The sequence below is a fragment of the Cherax quadricarinatus genome, chromosome 50 (genome assembly GCF_038502225.1).
Source record: "Cherax quadricarinatus isolate ZL_2023a chromosome 50, ASM3850222v1, whole genome shotgun sequence".
Taxonomy (NCBI): domain Eukaryota; kingdom Metazoa; phylum Arthropoda; class Malacostraca; order Decapoda; family Parastacidae; genus Cherax; species Cherax quadricarinatus.
In genome coordinates this window covers 20,378,612-20,402,428 of record NC_091341.1, presented here as the reverse complement: position 1 = coordinate 20,402,428, position 23,817 = coordinate 20,378,612, and the positions used below count along the sequence as shown (strand labels likewise).

The 23,817-nt window shown below is 39.5% G+C and overlaps 1 protein-coding gene across 5 annotated transcripts in view; it reads left to right on the top strand.

Moving 5' to 3' along the window:
- LOC128695380 (longitudinals lacking protein, isoforms H/M/V) overlaps positions 1–23,817 on the top strand; it is a 73,256-nt gene that overhangs the window by 24,049 nt on the left and 25,390 nt on the right. The window contains exons 6-7 of one of the 5 annotated variants that reach the window (XM_053785924.2): positions 4,120–4,351; positions 15,237–15,422. The exons of 2 other annotated variants lie outside the window; for them this stretch is intronic. In XM_053785924.2, the coding sequence (XP_053641899.1) occupies positions 4,120–4,351; positions 15,237–15,280 (276 nt within the window). In that variant the 3' untranslated portion in view covers positions 15,281–15,422. Of the gene's footprint in view, positions 1–4,119; positions 12,773–15,236; positions 16,656–23,817 lie in introns of those variants that run through there. 2 more of the 5 variants (XM_053785925.2, XM_053785922.2) reach the window with 2 other exon arrangements.

Genomic DNA, 23,817 nt, shown 5'->3' with positions numbered 1-23,817 from the left:
TCATCATTACCAGTGTCTCTTTCACAGCAATGCTGATAGATGTGTCAGGTCTCTTTCAGCAAAATAGTCTGCAATTTCACCAGTAGCATGGAATTACTCGTGTAACTGTTGCAGTGTTACCAGTTTATCTTTTGCTCTCTCGCTCTTTCACTCTCACGCTGACATGCAGCAACTGCCTTTTTGTATTTTCTCCAGTTTCTTAATGGCTTCTGACTGCTTTATACAGGTACCTTAGCATTAAGAGGTGCATACTGCATTACAAAGCATTTTTCTTGATAGAACTAATGGTCAACTCTCCATCGTTGAATAAATGCCCAAGCACAGATGGCCCTTCACATAGATTTAAAATTCTCCATGTCAACAGTACAATAGGTTAGGTTAGGTAGGTTTGTCATGAAACAGGACAGGTGTTTCCTGATGTGGATCCTAGTCATATGATGATCCAGCAGTGCAATACTTGTGTAATATTCAGGTGACCCTCCACATTTGCGAGTTCCACTTTTGCGAGCTTCTAACATTCGCAAATCACCATCACTGACCGCCTCTCAGTAGTGCATGAGAGTGTCAAGGATTTGCACCCTCAGACAGTGAAGGGTTGTTGGAGAGCTTTGTGGCCAGAGTGTGTGCGTGATTGTTGGATTTGGTCATCAGGACGAGGTTAACAAAACCGTGAGGAAGACTGTGGAGTTAGCAAGACTAGGTGGTGGTGAAGGGTTCGAGGACATGCAGGAGGGTGAGGTGAGAGAACTGGTTGAAGAGCATGCACTGGGCCTAAATGATGAAGAGTTGCTCATGGTTCAATAGCTTAAGGAAACAGTATTGTTAGGCTAAGTAAATGCTGTTATTATATTTCCCTACAATATATTTGTGCACCAAACATTCGTGAATTTTCAACATTCGCGAGGTTCTTGATCCCCTAACCCTTGTGACTGTGGAGGACCACCTGCATATATGCCATAGTACTATTTATATGCAGGCTCCCTCACCAAGCCTTAGTCAGCTGTCTTCTAACAGGAACTGGGTTGGCTTACTGGCTTAGTTCCTTGATAATGGACACAATGGGATGGCTGGATTGCTTGCAAAATCTGCACACAGACATTTTAAAAGCAGGGCAGATAGATGGCTTGCTAGCTTGGGCTGTTTTGTAGAAATTGGCTTAACCTGACTTGGCTTAATTTGCATGAAACCCGGGTCCACCCCTAGAAAGTGTGCATACAAAGCCACTTGCATTAAGCAATACAAAGCAGGAAAGATAATGATGTAGAGATGTGGTAAGGGAGATGCTGGCTTGGCTTGGGGCTCCCCGGGGAGCGCACACTGACTCGCACTGTCTCGTCAACATAATTTCAAGAATTACGTACCCACTGCTGACATCCAGTGTTAGTGAAATCTTATTGTGTTTCTTCAGTGGGTCTAGCACAGGGCTAGGAGATGATTTAGTAGACTGCTGAGAAGCCATTATGGTGAGTGCAACTGCAGACAAGCAGGGACAGTTTTAAAAAGAAGTTGAGATGTTAGCATTACTTGTAAACACTGCACCACTATAATATGAACACCACCACAGTAATACACACATCACCATTATAATACACACAGCATCACCACAATAACACAACATCACTACAAATACACACAACATTAATTCAATACACACAGCATCACTACAGTACAGACAAATGGCACAAAGTTGACAAATGGCAAAAAGGATGCAACTATAGAGAGGAATTTTATTGAGACTTTTCTTCAGAAGAGTGAAGAAACCTATTCCAAAGATGAAATATCTCAAGTGTCTCCTTTCCACAATGAGTATATTGTATTTTGATGGAGTGTTGTTGCTCCCACAACGTCCTGTGCAAAGCACTGTGCATGTAACAAATTTCTGGTAGAAATATGGTAGTTATATATAAGCAAATTTGCACACAGCAAACCCATGTAAAGTGAGGAGAAACCTGTACACAAAACATAAGTGAAAAAAACGGAGTAAAAAATATGTATTTAATTATCCAACTTTAACAAGAACTCTCCACACATGCATCCAATGGACATGCTCAAAATATCAATGCATTTGATAAAAAACTACGTTAATTAATAAAAAAAAAAATCATTATTTAGCAATAATAAAATCGTTATTAAATCTTAAGTGCTCGACTAATCTCTACCAAATGAACATGAACCCTCCACACACTCTTAAAACTTACATGAACAAAATATGAATGCATTTGTTAAAAAAAAAAAAATAAGAGAAAAATATTTTATGGAAAAAATTTATTTGATTCTTTGCATTATTAGTATCTGTAGCTTAACATTCTTAACTGTAGTTCTGAAGTACCTCGATTGTAGGTGCAGTTGTTCATAGCTCAGATGTTCGTAAGTTGGGATCTACTGTACAGAACAGTGACTGGAAATGAAAGAAAATTGAATTATGGAACAGTGCCTCTTAAGGAACCCACGTTTTTCCATGTAAATTTTTATTTGATTTTCAGTGATATACATTAACTGCAGTTGTCCAGGAACACATTCATTGTACATGCAGTTGTCCAGGAACCCATCCATTGCACTGTACATGCAGTTGTCCAGGAACCCATCCTGGAACCCATCCATTGCATTGTACATGCAGTTGTCCAGGAACCCATCCATTGTGCATGCAGTTGTCCAGGAACACACCCATTGTGCATGCAGTTGTCCAGGAACACATCCATTGTACATGCAGTTGTCCAGGAACACACCCATTGTACATGCAGTTGTCCAGGAACACATCCATTGTACATGCAGTTGTCCAGGAACACTACCACTGTACATGCAGTTGTCCAGGAACACACCCATTGTACATGCAGTTGTCCAGGAACACATCCATTGTACATGCAGTTGTCCAGGAACACACCCATTGTACATGCAGTTGTCCAGGAACACATCCATTGTACATGCAGTTGTCCAGGAACACACCCATTGTACATGCAGTTGTCCAGGAACACATCCATTGTACATGCAGTTGTCCAGGAACACTACCACTGTACATGCAGTTGTCCAGGAACACGACCACTACCTCAGTTTATTCAAGTTTTATATCTCTCTAATACAGTATTTCTTTCATTAACTTGTTATTTGCTGTTGTATCTTATATTTTGCTGCAACACTTATGATAGCCTGTTATTTCTCTCTTAATTTCTGCACTCTATATACATAAATCATTTATACATATTTTAATTTATATTCTTCTAATTTGTTAATTTTTTCCTGGATGTTAAATTTTGCTTATCCTTGGTCTGTCAAATCCTGCTTTACTGCATTCATCACCATCTCCAGTTTAATGTCTAATTCCTGCTAAATCTATTTTACAACATGAAAATTATTGTTAGTTTTTCTTGTTTTCTTTCTTTGTTTGATATTTCTATTTTCTTCATTTTTGCTGAGATTTCACTTGCCTTTCTTGTTTCACTATTGAAACCTGAAAAGCTACCATATTCCTACCCAAGCTTTGATTTATTTTCTTCTTTCCCTGTACCATCTTGCAACCTTTGAGATAACTGAAGCTGCAAACCCGAGTGTAGAACATATACAAAACTCAAAATGACTTCTAACAAGCCACTAGAAATTTGTCCTTGGTGCAAGCTTCACTTCACTCTCTTGGTACACTGGGACACCACTCATAATTCTTACAAGCTTTCTACTATCAAAAAAAGTATAAAGCATGAAAACTTTTGGGAACCACATGTCAGTATCTTCTGTCTTGAATATTCCTATTCAAGGTTGCAGCTGCTTTGTGTGAATATGGGCAAGAATACAGAGTGCCACCCCAAAGGCCCTTTATACATAAATAACCCACACCTAGAAGTGGGAAGCTTATGATGTTTCAGTCACAGTTTATGATGTTTCAGTCACAGTATTGTGCCTTATTTTCATAATGGGGCCTCTTATATACCTGATGAGCATACATCTAAGCCTCAGAAATATTCTCTAGAAAACAAGCAGTATCTTGGGTTAGTTTCATGTATAATTTTTTTTTAATATTTGCTAAGAAGAATTGCTGGTTGAAAATAAATATGTTTGTCCCTGTAAATTATAGTAATGTAACTAGTAATTACTCGAGCATCGACCTGATGATTGTCTGTTTACTTCTAGGATTTGATCGAAGACACAGTGCATAGAGTGAGAGGATCTGTTTGTTCTGAGGGAGGTGTACCAAGAGGCTCATGCACTCTAGGTCAGTATGGGATGGAAATTCCTCAGCTGGCCGACAGTCGCATGGACCTTGAAATTCGGCAAGCCAAGGAGTGGAGGTGTTTGTTCCCTAAATGTGGGTATGTCACCGATCGTGAATCGTGGCTGAGACAGCATTTTCGTAAGCACACTGGTGAGAAGCCTTTTCCATGTCCCTATTGTTCATTTCGCTCGGCTCAAAAGGGAAATCTCAATGTTCACGTGAAGAGAGTGCACTGTGAACTTCCTGGCAATGAGTGTGTAGTAATCAAGCCAGACTATCTCAATATCTCTTGAAAACAACAAATATTTTTAGATAAATGCTGTAGTCACAAAAACTATTAATGAAGGAAAACACAGAATTCTTAAAAGAGTGCTGGTGATCTATTATAGCAAGACCCTTGAACACTAATTGATTTAGTACAATGTGGCAAGTGCTCATTAGAAAATGGTTGATTATAAACCAGATTTTCTTTCACTTCAGTGTATTTATTGTAGAGAACATTTCTTAATATATTTAAACTGTTTATGTGCGTGTGCATGCATGTGTACATATGTACTCATCTGTGTGTGGTTGCAGGGGTCGAGTCAGTGTATGTGTGTGCGTTAAATTGTGCAAATATGTAGCATTTTCATGCAGATTGTTTGTACTTATTGTGTAGTGAATACCTGTACATACATTTATTTGTGGATAGTGTGCGAGTGTTACTACTCTGACTTGCATAACTCATAACTGTGCTTGTGTAAATAAAATATGTAATGTTACATTTTGTTGCTGCTGTAGTTATAAGGAATTTCAATTATTCTCAAATAAAATAGATTTAGAACCTTTCTATCTTTCTTTTGTAAATTTGTTAACGTGTCGTGAGCAGCATGTCACTTTGTCAGTAATACTGGGGACTCGTATTCCATCACATATTAGTTTAGCTACTTATTTCTTGAAGCATCAAAATAAATAAGGAAAATAAATGATTTTTTTTTTTTTTGTATTTATTACAAACACTTTTTAGTGAAAAACCTGCTAATAAACCAAGTGACTTAAATATATTTTATGCTGTACTATATAAAAAATTATGGTACTTGTGTTGCAGTAATGAACCATGAAATGTGTCCAGTTAACTGTATTTGTGATGTTATAACAAATAAGTGTTAATTAGGGAGAAGTGTATTACAATAGTACCTAACTGTAGGTAATCAGTTTGTTTTCTTGAGTCATTTCTAAAAAACAAGTTAGATACACCATCTGAGTTCCCATAACAGCTACAGAATACACGTTGCTCTTTGGTGGCAAAAGGATATTAGAAAAAAAATTCACCTAGTGAATACTGGAATGAGATGCAAGAGGAGGTAGGAAATGTTGCAACCACAAGAAATTGTAATTGGTTTATGATCTATTAAACACTGAAAATGTGACACCACAAGCATAGCTCTGCTCCTGAAGCTACAAATAAGTATTAATTTAAAAAAAGTAGTTATGTAATGTAGCTGGTAACAGTGCTACAAGTTCTCTCTTACACTTCCTAGTGACAAAGTTGGTAGAATTACCGACAATATGTAAAGTAAAAGGACACAAGTGCAACTAATGTGACATTTTTATTGTGGCAACGTTTCGCTCTCCAGGAGCTTTGTCAAGCCGTTACAAACAGTACATGGACACAGAGGGTATATATAGGCTCAGAGTGAGGTGCAATACTAGTGGTAGTAGTAGTGATATAAGTTGTTGTTGTAGTAATACTAATACAATATGTTAGAACAATTAACTCGCACATGAGTAAAAGGATATAAAAGCTATTACTTGGGTAACATTAAAAATAGGTTAGACAAATATTTGGAGGCTGGATAGAGAAGGCCTGTTTCAGTGTTCATTTTCTGTAACGTGCTTTGTGTAGTAAACCCTGCCATCATATAGTCGCTCCTGTTAATACTACACAAAGCACATTACAGAGAATGAACACTGAAACAGGCTGCCTCTATCCCACCTCCAAATATTTGTCTAATCTATTTTTATGTTACCCAAGTAATAGCTTTTATATCCGTTTACTCATGTGTGAGTTAATTGTTCTAACCTATTGTATTACTACTACTACTACTACTACTACTACTACTACCACCACTACCACTAGTATTGCACCTCACTCTGAGCCTATATATACCCTGTGTCCATGTACAGTTTGTAATGGCTTGACAAAACTCCTGGAGAGCGAAACGTTGCCACAATAAAAATGTCACATTAGTTGCACTTGTGTCCTTTTACTTTACTTTCTAGTGAGTTATTTATTCTGTCCCAAAACTAATTCTAGTTAGGAATTCATCAAATAATGTAATGCCACAAGGAATTCATCAGATAATGTAATGCCACAAGGCAACTCCCGGGTCCTGTAAGCTAAAGTTGCATGGTCCTTGACCGGCACATGCTGCTCTTTCACTTGCTTTGTGCCAGTGGTGTTCACACAAACATTCATGCTGCTAGATAATAAAAATCCATTGATAGCTATATGTTATTAATGCAGTTTAAATGTAATGCCTCATTTTTCTGTCGGTTCTGCACCTCCATTACATTTTGTGCATTAGGAGAAACTGGTGGTTTAGTCATGCCACTGAATGCTATGTGTTTCATACCTCAGAGACTTATGCTCAAACTTCCTGCACATGTTCTCTTGCTGCATGGGTTGTGAGTGTACAGTGAGAGCAGTTACTATGCCACAGTCACCTGTATAGATTTCTACAGCAAATGAAAACACAGATTCCACGTACATAAACATACTTAGCCCTAGTGGTGGCTCATAAAACCAGTAATACCTATGCTGTCATACCACATCAAACTTCTATTTTTAATCATTTTTTTATCTCGTTTCAACAAAATATTTAAAATTCGCTTATAAATACATTGAAAACATACAACAGATTTTTCCTGTAATATATTTGTCAGTTGCAAATTATTTTAGCGTAAGGCTGATGAAGTCATACGTCTGGCAGTGAGCATCTGGGGGGACTGCAGCTCTGCAGCTCCTATGGACAAGCTGCCACTGCTTAGCCCTTATGTTTGATAAACCTGCAGTGGGGGTTTGTGTATTTCGTTTGATTACCAGGGGTGAGTGTTTTTATTCGGGGCTTCTTAAACCTTTTTGAGGGTTGTACAAATATAGGTTTAGTCATCATAGCATGTTAGTTGCAACTTATTGCCCTTATGCAAAAGGCAGTGATAAGCAGGTTTCTGTAAATGATTGGTACTGTATACCTATTCATTTTCTGACCCATACTGGAGGAAACGAGCAGACGAAGCCTTGGCAGGGTAAGGTGACTTTCTTTACATTGCTCATGAGGAAAACCAATCTCCAGCTTGTGTCTGTCACTGTGCTAATATGGACAGCCAGGTTTCCTCCAGGTGACAGGTCCCTGCTGCTCTCGAACTGCCTGGTGGGCATACAGCATTTATATTAGACATCTGACATAAACTGCTCACTTGTATGAATAGTACGGTACTCAACGTGATACGCTACCTTTATATTTGATTTGAGTCAGTGAGGGTAAGTGTACAGGGCTAAGAACTGGCATTCACTGATTGATGAGAAGTTAATAGTCGAGATAGAAAACAGGGAGAGGCACTTTAGGAGCTATCTAATCCTTTTCAGGAAAGAGATGTATGAACCAATGAAATAGGTATGCAGGGGAATGACTTATTAAGTAAAAAGTGATCTAACAGGCTAATGCTGGTGTTAATAAAGATAATGTCAACAGGTTGCTATTCTTGTTAGTGGTACATGGAACCCAAACACAAAATAAGTTTTAAGTTAAAAGATTCATTCAGGAGTGTTCATATATTTGAACAAAACCAACATAGATACCAGTAGATGGTATTAGAGGGGTATAGCACACCCATTTTTCTTGGTATTTCATGTCTTGGGGCCCATTAAGAGAGATAGCAATGACAGTGACATTGAAAGTGCATGTAGAAAGAATTCTAGTTGCAGTATACATCAACAGCAACAATGCAGAAAGGTTTCAGCATATTGCAACAGCACCCAGCATGTACATTGGCTAAGATGGTGACTCTCTCACTATTTAATGGTAGGGTATAAAAAAAATTATCAATTAAGTGTAATAAGTTCAGAATGTCTTTTCTGAAGTTTGTAGCTGCCAGGTTTTCTCCCTTTAGGAGCACTAAGGAACTAGAGTATCAATAGCAAAGTTGCAACACTGATTCTCTGACCCTGCATAATGCTCGTGGTGGTCTTGTTTTTAGTGTGTGGTAGTATTATAAACACTTTAGGATATTTACTCCTAATATGACATGTAGATGCCTTTCATATGGATACAAACAACCCTTAAAAAATTACTCTATCTGAATATTAAAATGTTGGTTTCCTTACTGTTTTATGAGTGGTTATTTCGTCTTAATTTCTCATATCTGGCATCACAGATTTTGTATTAAAAACCACATTTGTCTCAGTGCTGCAGTTTGCACTGTTTTAATTTGTTGTTTTTTGCTTCAATACAATTTTTTAATTTTTTTTTTTTTTTTTTTAACAAGTCGGCCGTCTCCCACCGAGGCAGGGTGACCCAAAAAAGAAAGAAAATACATTCATCATCATTCAACACTTTCACCACACTCACACATTATCACTGCTTTCGCAGAGGTGCTCAGAATACAACAGTTTAGAAGCATATACATATAAAGATACACAACATATCCCTCCAAACTGCCAATATCCCAAACCCCTCCTTTAAAGTGCAGGCATTGTACTTCCCATTTCCAGGACTCAAGTCCGACTATATGAAATTTTTGCTTTATCCCATATAATTAGCAGTAACTTTGATTTTTTTAATAATTTCGTCATGTGTGAAAGTCTGCATAAAATATATGTTAATTCCTTTAGTTTTTTTTTTTTTCTTTGTTTAATTTCAAATAAAGTTGAATATTCAAATATTACCTTTGACTTAGGTAAAGTTGGATCATAGTTTCATTGAGTTCCATTATCTCATTTCTCTCTTCCTTTGCTGCCTTGTATGTAAGTTCTTGCAGAGAGCAAGTGTGAGGCATGGACCATTATCAAGTTGTTGTTTGATAATAGTTCAAGAAGGACCGAAATGTTGTCTGAAGTTTCTGATCCAGGTGTGGGTTATTTGTGAATTGTTCCAGCCATATTGTTGTGACTTTTATTCTTCTTTGTCATCGAGTCCATATCATTTTCTGTAAAATAGTTGTAATGTACATTGTAATGACAGTTGTCTGCAGATTGGGAACACTAGGAAGATTAACCCTTTGAGGGTCCGTGCTGTAGATCTACGGCTTTACGTTGAGGGTCCAAACCGTAGATCAACGCCATGAGCTCGGCTCACTCTGATAAGCTGTGAGCAGTAAATTTGGGCCTAGATTGAGAGAATACATCTATGTGGTATGTGTGCACCACATAAAACAAATCCTGCAGCACACAGTGCATAATGAGAGAAAAAAAACTGAGACCGTAATTTTCGATTAAAACAGCAACTTTGCCGTGTTTTTTCATATGTTTTTTATAGTTGTATTTGCGATTTCTTTGTCTCATTTGATAGAATGGAAGATATATTATAGAAATAGAGATGATATTGATTGGTTTTAGTATTGAAAATGGCTTGAACTGAGCTCAAAGTAGTGGAAATTTTATATTTTTGCCAATGTTCGAGAGTAAACAGATGACCTCACACGTCTAATACACGCCAGCTGGTGGGTCTAATATACATTCACAAATGTGCTGATATTATTTATACAATTATTACAATATTGCATGACAGTAAATCTTCTATTTTTTGGTTTGAATAAAAATTCATTATGTGAATTAAAAATCAAAATGGAATTCATTTGTAAAGCCTGAAAACATAACTGATGAACAGAGGAAATGTTAGTTTAGTGCCAGGAATACCTGCATTGTTTATTCTGGACCCTATTTTGAAATTGGAATATTTTGAACTTTGCACTAAATTGGCCAAATTACCAATTTCCAATCACATTATTTTGTAGTTATCTGACTAGAGCAGCTAGAGCTAGAGCAATGGCTTGTCCCAGTTTGATTCCCCACACTCTTTTGAAGACTTACAATTCTTTATTACAATTTTCCGGATTATCGGTATGAAGTTATTTAAACGGAATTGTCCAGTGAAGACAAGTTACTTCATTAACTACTAAGTAGTGGAAGAAGACTATTTTCTTAATAGTCATAACTTTATATATATATATATATATATATATATATATATATATATATATATATCTTCTTCCAGATCTTGTCAGTATCACCATACCTTGTACAGTGTCTGCAAAAAAAATAGTTGAACCAAATGCTAGTGAAAGTGATGAATTTCAATGTATCATTGTTTTCCTTTCCACTAGACAGCCAATGGAGAATGTTACAGAGGCTGATCATATTTCAGGCAGCTCATACATTTACTAACAGTGACTTCCACATAGCTCTCATCTTTAGTTACATCATAGGAGTTGCTGTATGATGCTGCATTTTCATGCACTCTTGGCCCTCATTTTGAACTTTTCTGTTAGATTGTTTGACAACTTATATTTTGGTTACCAGAGATTGTAATGGAGCCCTATAAACTTAGTATAGAAGAGAGGCTTCTCTTTTGGTCCTGGCAAATCAAAGAAAATTTGGATCACAATGGATAGTGATCACAATATTTCAAGAATCACTGATAATCATAGGCCTTTAAGAATTAAACAAGTAATTAAAAACTAAAGGGTAATCACCCAAGATTAAGTTAAAAAAAAATGAGGTAATTTTTCAGTTTCATTTCTCCTTTGTTAATATTTTTAATGAAAAATGTTAATATAATGATGTTTTCTTTTGTGGGCATTGTTCAACATAATTGTAGGAACAAATGATACTGTACATTATATGCACAGTAGATGAACAGATTAGTAAAATTTCTTTCTGGAATATGAAATTAGCATTATGCTTACTAACTTGTATCATTTGTTGGAGCACTATTGTTAATAAGTTCTTAAGAGTTAGCATTAAATTTTATTTGTATTGTTGTTTTATATGCTACTAGAACAGGCAAGTTTCGTTGAATTTTTTGTATGTACGTAGACGTAAATCTGAGAGGGTCCGAGAATATTTTTAACGTACACTATTGCTGCATACAAAAACCTAGTCACTTCATTACTAGTCATGTACTGTACTAGCATATTGAGGCAAAAGTTTCTATGAGTGCTTTTGATCTTGTAGTGGTGTTAATCATGTACTGAGTTGAGAACTCCTGAAAAGAGATGAGCACATGTACACTTCTAGAGTGTTTGCACATTTTATAGATACATAGAAAGATGTACATATTTAGTTTAATTATTAGCATAGAGGTTTAAAAAATAGCATAAGGGAAAATCAAATTGTTGACATCAGTTCAAGGCAAGAATACACTTTAATATGTAAATATAGAAAATACAATATGTAATTTCAAGGGTACTCTTGATTTCATATACTATATGTATCCCAAGAAATGTAATTCTGAATTACAAAAACATGATTTGACTTTGCCTAATTAGTCTTTGAGAAGTATATCATGTTAATGTTCTTCACAGTGCATTGTCCTATGTAAATATATATATATTGTATTGTGTCATTGTTTGTATGGTGCATTTTGCTGTACAGTATAGTGTATTATATCATTGGTCTTTGCAGTACATGCTGCTATATATTGTATTAAGAAACATTAGAAGAATCACATTTTATTTGTTCCTCCAAACAGTTTTTTAATGTGCATTTGATGTATTTTTTTCCATTGTATGACAGCCTTTTGTTCTTATACAGAAGCTGGTGCTCCATTGTTAATCCTGGAACCACTGGGATTTACAGCATAATCTGTTTTGATGATTAAGATACATTAATGATACACAGTTGGGTATCTTTATTGTTGAAACTTTTTGCCTACACAGTAAGCTTCTTCAGTTAGATACAGTGACAGCAGGTGTAGTAGTGAAATGAAGGTGATGTAATCAGTCCATCACCTTCAAGAAAAAGTATTTGAGGTGGTCAGTCCCTCAGCCTGGAGAAGTTCATCTCCATGGTCTGTAACAATATGAAGCTGAAGTTTTATACGGTTCCAGACCATGGAGCTGAACCTTCCTCAGGTTGAGGAACTGACCACCTCTAATGCTTTTCCTTCAAGGTCGACAGACTGATTACATCACCTTCATTTCACTATTACACCTGGTGTCTCTGTATCTGAAGAAGCCTACTTACTGTGCAGGTAAAACATTTCAATAATAAAGATACCCAAATGTTGACCTGTCTTAATCATCAACTTGTCGATATTTTGTACCATTAGCAACATAGACTATTTTGCTTCATTGTCTAGTGAGGTTATATTGTAAAAATGTCTGTTTTCAAAGTGCAAGGTTGCTCAAAATTCTTAAGTTAAACTTTACTAGCATAGAATTGTGTTTGTTATTAATAATAAACTTGTATTGAAAGTGTTCCCTGAGTTGTCTTTTTCGTAAAAAAGAGCCAAATTTTATTATTATAGCGGAAGACAATGACTTTTTGTGGATTAACCCTGTAGAGTCATAACTTAATCTAACCCAAGAAAACCAAGCAGTGTGCCTTGTTACTGATGAGGTACACAGGTCCTATTTCCTAGGATTCGACCCGTAACAACTAACTTCAGGTATCCATTTTATTGCTAGATAAAAGAAGGATTAGCACATGTAAAGAGGCTTACCTATACGTCTTGACTCACTCTGAAGTTGAATCCAGATCCTTTAAGTTATAAGGTCAGTGATAACAAATGAGAAACTAATAGTGGTACTGCTTCATTGTACTGCTATTTTTATATGTAGTCATAACTGTGTGTTTGCCAAAATCAAAAGAAAACTAATGGTAACAGTAAACAACGCACAGTAATATAGTACTTTATTAATGTCTTTCACTAAGATTTTTTAATATACGTATACAATATAAGTACGTAATTATACCCTTAAAGGGGATGGGGAAAGAGGTATGTTGATGCTGGTAAAATGCTCTTGATCTAAATATTGGAACTAACCTCCCCTTCATTGAATCAAATCTGATTACTGCCCATTTCCTTAGTGCTGTATGAACTTGTAATAATACTGCAACTAGATGTATTTGTCTCTGAGATTTGAGAAAGGTATCTCCATATACAATACAGGGATAGGAATACTGAAGGGCAGTGATAAGATTCTAAAGAAACAAAATCTAAAAATGTATACATGTTTACATATTCTTTCTTTCTTTCAACACACCGGCCGTATCCCACCGAGGCGGGGTGGCCCAAAAGGAAAAACGAAAGTTTCTCCTTTTACATTTAGTAATATATACAGGAGAAGAGGTTACTAGCCCCTTGCTCCCGGCATTTTAGTCGCCTCTTACAACACGCATGGCTTACGGAGGAAGAATTCTGTTCCACTTCCCCATGGAGATAAGAGGAAATAAACAAGAATAAGAACTAGAAAGAAAATAGAAGAAAACCCAGAGGGGTGTGTATATATGTGCTTGTACATGTATGTGTAGTGTGACCTAAGTGTAAGTAGAAGTAGCAAGACGTACCTGAAATCTTGCATGTTCATGAGACAGAAAAAAGGACACCAGCAATCCTACCATCATGTAAAACAATTACAGGCTTTCGTTTTACACTCACTTGGCAGGACGGTAGTACCTCCCTGGGCGGTTGCTGTCTACCAACCTACTACCTATAATGTTTACATATGTATTCATGAATAAACAGAGGAATGGATGGGGACCTGAACCATGATCCAAGCATATCATAGGCCTAATACTATAGCCACTCATCCACAGATCTTACAGTAGGTTCAATTTACAACCAGTGCTATAGTGACAGGGTTGCATCAGTGGCATTAACTGTGACCCAAAGCCCAAGAACCTTTCATGGTACATCTACTCTTATACCCCTTAAATCCATAGTCCAAAAACCCAAGGTGATCACTGAGCACCTGCCAGTAGTTGTACAAACATTATAGTACACCAGCATTGAAAATCTGAAGCCAATCAGATAAAGTATTCTCAGGTTAGAAATGAAATATAAATAATTTGGAGGAAGAGAAAATTCAGAAATATTTTAAATGTACCTGTTTGGAGATATGTACCTAAAAGTGACTAATCGTTTTAAGAAGCTAATTTATCTCACTTCAAATACTGTTTTTCTTAGAACAGTAAATTATATTTTTTAAAAGAAACAGGCAAAGGTCAGCTCATTCACTTGCTGGCTTTTCCCTATTCCCCTCCCTTCTTATTTCTAGGTTTGGCTACAGTTGCTTTTACTTTATTCTACCCTAGCTCATTTAAGAATCTAACTTTAGCAATATCTTTTATGTGTCTTGCACTATTAAGCAACATACATACTACTGGAAATGTGGGCCAGAGCTATCATTTGGTCATTTGAATTCCCTTTTTTAATATCCTGTTCCAAATGCAAATCATTCTGTATAGGGTGCAGGTATAAGTAATGTCAAGAGTGCTGTTATCAGCACAGTCTTGGGATTTGTAGATAATAATCCATAGCAAGGGATCAAGCACACTAACTTGTGTTATGTTGGATCCAATTGAATGGTTTCCAAACTCTGCTGCTCCCTAATTATATAAATAATTACTATAGCAATCTTTATTTTGTTAATACACACTGTTTTTCCTTATAAGTAAGCAAGTGGCAAATACTAGTTTCCTTTGATGACCAAACAAATATTTAGCAAATATTTAAATGACCTCTGTGAGGAAAGTCTGTATCATGTTAAGTCAGTGAAATTCCTTAGGAAAGGTTTCATGTGAGGCAGATCATCCCCCCTTTCCTTCAAAATAGAGCAGCTCCTTGAGAGAACAAAGCATCACATATGTATAAGATCTCTACACAAGCATTATCATATTGTAAAACATATTTAATACTAGCCCTGTTTTATAATTTTCTACCACATTACTCTGGTTGTTATACTAAGTATACAATAGTGTATTAATATTACTAAATTTTCACTCTATATCAAAACTCATTACATAACCAAACTGCGCATTATTCACCAACAGATCATGCGGGATCATGCAGGTCGACGCCATTGTCCCTTCTGTAACAAAGAGTTTGACTTCGCAAGCTCCCTAGAGCGACACCTACGGGTTCATACAGGCGAGAAGCCCTTCGCCTGCCCACTCTGCCCCTACCGCACAGCACAGCGCTATAACCTTGAGCGTCACAAACGTACCCACGAAATTAAATTGATGCCACAACATGCACAAGCCAGCTCCCCAGAGCACTCCCTCTCAGGCTCATCTGAGCAGCAGTGCTAAATGCTGGCACATACTTTCAGACATAGTAGATGTTAATTGATCTTAGAGTACCTGGTGGTTGCTGATAGGTCTGACCTGCTAACTCCTCTTTGTACTGAGCTCTCACGTAATGATCCAAACTTCATATAGGACATTCACTTAGATTTTAAATCTGCATAGAGTTTTCTTCATTCTATATTTCAATTTTGTCAATATGGCATTTCTAAGAATTCCCATCCTAGTATTGAGTAATATTTTGTGCTTAAGAAATATTTTATATTCTCATCTTTTTATTAATAAATGTAAGCACTGTAATAAATGCTCTCTCTCATACACATGTATGCACTCTCCTCTCCCTCTCTTTTCCCCCCCCACTCTCCCCTCCCCATCCCTTATCCCCCTCTCCTTTGGATCAAGTGAGTGCTGTTGTACGAATATACTCACTAGCACATAGGTCAGCAACGTGCAGCTCTGAGACGCATCAAGACATTTTTTAAGTATGTAATGTTATGAAATGTAAATATTATGAAAAAAGTTGCAGACACACATTGTTGAAGTGCATTTTAATGTTTACGTGCATTGCACTGTTTACGCACAATAAGTACATGGTCATTCATATGCAGCTCATGAGATGCAGGTTGCCGACTTTTGGTAAATTTAATATACACAAAACACAAAGATAAATTGAAAATAGTCTGGTACAATGTAAATAAAAATAATTTGAATGCCATATATCCAAACGAGGGATAAAGAAAACAGAATTTGCATGGGAAACAAAAAATATTTTACAGCATTTTTGTCCCCAAATGTTTCTGAACCTCGGGATGTATTTTTTATACACAATAGTTGAGTTAGCAAGGTAATCTTGTTGGTACCAGAGATCAGTGTTCCAGAGTCCAAGTCAGTTATCATCATGATTCCAGTGGGCCACTTCCCAAGTGGATCAGTCTGTGACTAGGCTGTCTGATTGTTGAACTGATTAATCAGGTTGTTTGCCCATGCAGTCCATCTGATTTTGTGCTGTAAATCTTCAGTGTAATTTGCTAAATCAACTGTGACCTCCCTTATCCTGTATTTTGTCAATATCCTACTTACAGTACCACCTTATTCAACTATCGATCTTGCCCCCTCTTGTGTAGCACTAATTGAATCATATGGGTTCAGTTTGACAGGAATCTAATTATCATGTGCCATTAATCAGCAAAGTACAAAGGCTAATTTCCCTAAACAGTCACAATACCATGGCTGGACCAATTCACAAATAACCGTTAAACTGTGACACCGATTTTTGTAAGTGTGGGATATTTCTCTCTGGAAGTTAGTATTACATAATTTAGATTTAATACTTTTTAAGCAGTGTAGTAATCGATCTTAGAGTGAAGCGATGAAGCACGTCAGTAGTGAAAAGAGAAGTGATATGGAGGACCGGCCTTGTGGGTTTAGTGCTTAATCTTGATAATAGGCAGGACAGTTGGTGTTTTAGCTGTGCCTAACAATACTGGCAAGTCATGTGATGAACTCTTGAATTAACTACATTTATGTGATGTGTATGCGAATCATCTGTGGTAGACTGGTATTTACGGGTCATCTGTAGTAAACTGGTATTGGTTCATATATAGTAGACTGGTATTCATTGGTTCATCTACAGTACATTGGTACTCACGGGGTCATCTACAGTAACTGGTACTCACAGGGTCATCTACAGTACATTGGTACTCACGGGGTCATCTATAGTAGACTGGTACTCATGGGGTCATCTACAGTAGACTGGTACTCATGGGGCCATCTGCAGTAGACTGGTACTCACAGGGTCATCTACAGCAGACTGGTACTCACGGGGTCATCTACAGTAGACTGGTATTCACGGAGTCATCTGTAGCAGACTGGTACTCATGGGGTCATCTATTGTAGACTGGTACTCATGGTGTCATCTACAGTAGACTGGTACTCACGGGGTCATCTACAGCAGACTGGTACTCACAGAGTCATCTATAGTAGACTGGTACTCACGGGATCATTTACAGTAGACTGGTACTCACAGGGTCATCTACAGCAGACTGGTACTCACGGGGTCATCTACAGTAGACTGGTATTCACGGAGTCATCTGTAGCAGACTGGTACTCATGGGGTCATCTATTGTAGACTGGTACTCATGGTGTCATCTACAGTAGACTGGTACTCATGGGGTCATCTACAGCAGACTGGTACTCACAGAGTCATCTATAGTAGACTGGTACTCACGGGATCATTTACAGTAGACTGGTACTCACGGGGTCATCTACAGCAGACTGGTATTCACGGGGTCATCTGCAGTAGACTGGTACTCACAGGGTCATCTACAGTGGACTGGTATTCACGGGGTCATCTGTAGCAGACTGGTACTCACGGGGTCATCTATAGTAGACTGGTACTCACGGGGTTATCTAGAGTAGACTGGTACTCATGCTGTCTTCTATAGTAGACTGGTACTAACGGGGTCATCTACAGTAGACTGGTACTCATGGGGTCATCTACAGTAGACTGGTACTCATGGGGTCATCTACAGTAGACTGGTACTCACGGGGTCATCTACAGTAGACTGGTACTCATGGGGTCATCTGCAGTAGACTGGTGCTCACAGGTCATCTACCATAGACTGGTACTCACGGGTCATCTACCATAGACTGGTACTCACAGGGCCATCTATAGTAGACTGGTACTCATGGGGCCATCTACAGTAGACTGGTATTCACAGGGCCATCTACAGTAGACTGGTACTCACGGGGTCATCTACAATAGACTGGTACTCATGGGGCCATCTATAGTAGACTGATACTCACGGGGCCATCTACAGTAGACTGGTACTCACGGGGTCATCTACAATAGACTGGTACTCACGGTGTCATCTACAGTAGACTGGTACTCATGGGGTCATCTACAGTAGACTGGTACTCATGGGGTCATCTACATTAGACTGGTACTCACGGGGTCATCTACATTAGACTGGTACTCACGGGGTCATCTACATTAGACTGGTACTCACGAGCTCACGGGGTCATCTACATTAGACTGGTACTCACGGGCTCACAGGGTCATCTACATTAGACTGGTACTCACGGGGTCATCTACAGTAGACTGGTACTCATGGGGCCATCTATAGTAGACTGGTACTCACGGGGCCATCTACAGTAGACTGGTACTCACTGGGTCATCTACAGTAGACTGGTACTCATGGGGTCATCTACAATAGACTGGTACTCACGGGGTCATCTATAGTAGACTGGTACTCACGGGTCATCTACAGTAGACTGGTACTCATGGGGTCATCTACAGTAGACTGGTACTCACGGGGTCATCTACAATAGACTGGTACTCATGGGGTCATCTACAGTAGACTGGTACTCACGGGATCATCAACAGTAGACTGGTACTCATGGGGTCATCTACAGTAGACTGGTACTCATGGGGTCATTTACAGTAGACTGGTACTCACGGGGTCATCCACAATAGACTGGTACTCACGGGGTCATCTACAGTAGACTGGTACTCACGGTGTCATCTACAGTAGACTGGTACTCAGGGGTCATCTACAGTGGACTGGTACTCATGGTGTCATCTACAGTAGATCGGTACTCACGGGGTCATCTACAGTAGACCGGTACTCATGGGGTCATCTACAGTAGACTGGTACTTACGGTGTCATCTACAGTAGACTGGTACTCACGGGTCATCTACAGTGGACTGGTACTCACGGTGTCATCTACAGTAGACCGGTACTCATGTCATGTGGGTTTTCGAAACGTGGATGGGGTAAGAATACTCACATAGGCTGGTAGTACGTATAATATAACGGAAAGTGTGGGAAGGCACCAACAGCCGACCTGCCTCTCTCTGCTCCCTATCTTCACTGACTCACAGTGCCTATGGGTGAGGGGGTGTTTGAAATCCTGCTATGGTCAGTAGCAATATGAATACAGTCAGTGATTCACGCAGAGACGGTTGGTAGTGAGTCATCTACTGGTACACTGGTTACTGGTAACTGGTTACTCGGAACTGGTATTACTACTGAGAGCTCGGCGACGCTAACGTATGTCGTCCCGACATACAACTAATACAAACTAGAGACGGCAGGTGTACGGCTTGGGCTGATTCTATACAATGTCAAAGTACACAACAATTGAACATTATAACATACATAAGTAGAATATTGGAATGGAAGCTTACGTAACTGAAACTGTAATGCAATACAAGGTATAATATAGCACAACTCATCGAATGAAACTCAACGTTGAGATTACACAATAGAAGTTATAAAAAAAATTTGATCGATCGATCTGTATTCATGTGATCTACGGATTCGGAGGAAGGAATATATACAAAGAAAGAAGTGTTTAACAGAAAGGCAGATTCGGTGCACTCAAATCTAGACTGTTAACTCTCAGAATTCGGAGAGAACGTGAATACACAAAAAAAAATTCTTGAATACTGATAAGTTGATACTAATTATTCATCTATACAGGTTATTTACATTTAACCCCAACTCTGCTAGGGTGAGATTGATATATGCAGAATGGGTGCCATCTCTGGGAGGATCAAACTCTGTTGCACTGGCTAACTCGTGCTGTATTTGAAGCAAATCTGAATTGGTAGTAACAAATGATACTTGAGGATTTCTCAATACCTGTCGTGTACATAGGGAATAACGACATTCAGATTGATCATCTGACTGAGTATCAGAGGTAGAGAGTACAGGATCAGGAGGATTGTCAGAGTCTGTCACATTAGTCTGGGTTGGAACATCATTATCATCACATACTAACTTCATATGATCTAAATGTCATTCTTTATACTGACCAGTATTAATTTCTCTAACCTTATACTTATTACCAGTGATATGTTCAACTACTCGATAAGGACCAACAAACTTTTGATCGAGCTTAGGCACTGCAGACGTTTTGTTAAAGTTAGTCAGCATAACTCTCGAACCTACTTTGATTTTGGATGGCTTTGCTCGAGTGTTTGCGACTTGTAAATTCTGCTGTTGATTTATGAAGTGTTTCACGGATTCTTCTAAAAACACTATGAGCTAAGCTGGTACTCATCTACAGTAGACCGGTACTCATGGGGTCATCTGCTGTAGACCGGTACTCACGGGGTCATCTACAGTAGACCAGTACTCACGGTGTCATCTACAGTAGACTGGTATTCACGGTGTCATCTACAGTAGACTGGTACTCACGATGTCATCTACAGTAGACCGGTACTCACGGTGTCATCTACAGTAGACTGGTACTCACGGGGTCATCTACAATAGACTGGTACTTACGGTGTCATCTACAGTAGACTGGTACTCATGGGGTCATCTACAGTAGACCGGTACTCACGGGGTCATCTACAGTAGACTGGTACAGGGTCATCTACAGTAGACTGGTACTCACGGTGTCATCTACAGTAGACTGGTACTCACGATGTCATCTACAGTAGACCGATACTCACGGTGTCATCTACAGTAGACTGGTACTCACGGGGTCATCTACAATAGACTGGTACTTACGGTGTCATCTACAGTAGACTGGTACTCACGGGGTCATCTACAATAGACTGGTACTTACGGTGTCATCTACAGTAGACTGGTACTCACGGGGTCATCTACAGTAGACCGGTACTCACGGGGTCATCTACAGTAGACTGGTACGGGGTCATCTACAGTAGACTGGTACTCACGGTGTCATCTACAGTAGACTGGTACTCACGATGTCATCTACAGTAGACCGGTACTCACGGTGTCATCTACAGTAGACTGGTACTCACGATGTCATCTACAGTAGACCGGTACTCACGGTGTCATCTACAGTAGACTGGTACTCACGGGGTCATCTACAATAGACTGGTACTTACGGTGTCATCTACAGTAGACTGGTACTCACGGGGTCATCTACAGTAGACCGGTACTCACGGGGTCATCTACAGTAGACTGGTACGGGGTCATCTACAGTAGACTGGTACTCACGGTGTCATCTACAGTAGACTGGTACTCACGATGTCATCTACAGTAGACCGGTACTCACGGTGTCATCTACAGTAGACTGGTACTCACGGGGTCATCTACAATAGACTGGTACTTACGGTGTCATCTACAGTAGACTGGTACTCACGGGGTCATCTACAGTAGACTGGTACTTACGGTGTCATCTACAGTAGACTGGTACTCACGGGGTCATCTACAGTAGACCGGTACTCACGGGGTCATCTACAGTAGACTGGTACGGGGTCATCTACAGTAGACTGGTACTCACGGTGTCATCTACAGTAGACTGGTACTCACGATGTCATCTACAGTAGACCGGTACTCACGGTGTCATCTACAGTAGACTGGTACTCACGGGGTCATCTACAATAGACTGGTACTTACGGTGTCATCTACAGTAGACTGGTACTCACGGGGTCATCTACAGTAGACCGGTACTCACGGGGTCATCTACAGTAGACTGGTACGGGGTCATCTACAGTAGACCGGTACTCATGGTGTCATCTACAGTAGACTGGTACTCACGGTGTCATCTACAGTAGACTGGTACTCACGGGGTCATCTACAGTAGACTGGTACTCACGGGGTCATCTACAGTAGACTGGTACTCACTGGGTCATCTACAGTAGACTGGTACTCACGGGGTCATCTACAATAGACTGGTACTCACGGGGTCATCTACAGAAGACTGGTACTCACGGGGCCATCTACAGTAGACTGGTACTCACGGTGTCATCTACAGTAGACTGGTACTCATGGGTCATCTACAGTGGTCTGGTACTCACGGTGTCATCTACAGTAGACCGGTACTCACGGGGTCATCTACAGTAGACTGGTACTTACGGTGTCATCTACAGTAGACTGGTACTCACGGGTCATCTACAGTGGGCTGGTACTCACGGTGTCATCTACAGTAGACCGGTACTCATGGGGTCATCTACAGTAGACTGGTACTCACGGGGTCATCTACAGTAGACCGGTACTCACGGTGTCATCTACAGTAGACTGGTACTCACGGTGTCATCTACAGTAGACTGGTACTCACGGTGTCATCTACAGTAGACCGGTACTCATGGTGTCATCTACAGTAGACTGGTACTCACGGTGTCATCTACAGTAGACTGGTACTCACGGTGTCAACTACAGTAGACTGGTACTCACGGTGTCATCTACAGTAGACTGGTACTCACGGGGTCATCTACAGTAGACTGGTACTCACGGGGTCATCTACAGTAGACTGGTACTCACGGGGTCATCTACAGTAGACCGGTACTCACGGGGTCATCTACAGTAGACTGGTACTCACGGGGTCATCTACAGTAGATTGGTACCCACGGTGTCATCTACAGTAGACTGGTACTCACGGTGTCATCAACAGTAGACCGGTACTCACGGTGTCATCTACAGTAGACCAGTACTCACGGTGTTATCTACAGTAGACTGGTACTCACGGTGTCATCTACAGTAGACCGGTACTCACGGTGTCATCTACAGTAGACTGGTACTCACGGTGTCATCTACAGTAGACTGGTACTCACGGTGTCATCTACAGTAGACCGGTACTCACGGTGTTATCTACAGTAGACTGGTACTCACGGTGTCATCTACAGTAGACCGGTACTCACGGTGTCATCTACAGTAAACTGGTACTCACGGTGTCATCTACAGTAAACTGGTACTCACGGTGTCATCTACAGTAAACTGGTACTCACGGTGTCATCTACAGTAAACTGGTAATCACGGTGTCATCTACAGTAAACTGGTACTCACGGTGTCATCTACAGTAAACTGGTACTCACGGTGTCATCTACAGTAAACTGGTACTCACGGTGTCATCTACAGTAAACTGGTACTCACGGTGTCATCTACAGTAAACTGGTACTAACGGTGTCATCTACAGTAAACTGGTACTCACGGTGTCATCTACAGTAAACTGGTAATCACGGTGTCATCTACAGTAAACTGGTACTCACGGTGTCATCTACAGTAAACTGGTAATCACGGTGTCATCTACAGTAGACTGGTAATCACGGTGTCATCTACAGTAAACTGGTACTCACGGTGTCATCTACAGTAAACTGGTACTCACGGTGTCATCTACAGTAAACTGGTACTCACGGTGTCATCTACAGTAAACTGGTAATCACGGTGTCATCTACAGTAAACTGGTAATCACGGTGTCATCTACAGTAGACTGGTAATCACGGTGTCATCTACAGTAGACTGGTACTCACGGTATCATCTACAGTAAACTGGTACTCACGGTATCATCTACAGTAAACTGGTACTCACGGTATCATCTACAGTAAACTGGTACTCACGGTGTCATCTACAGT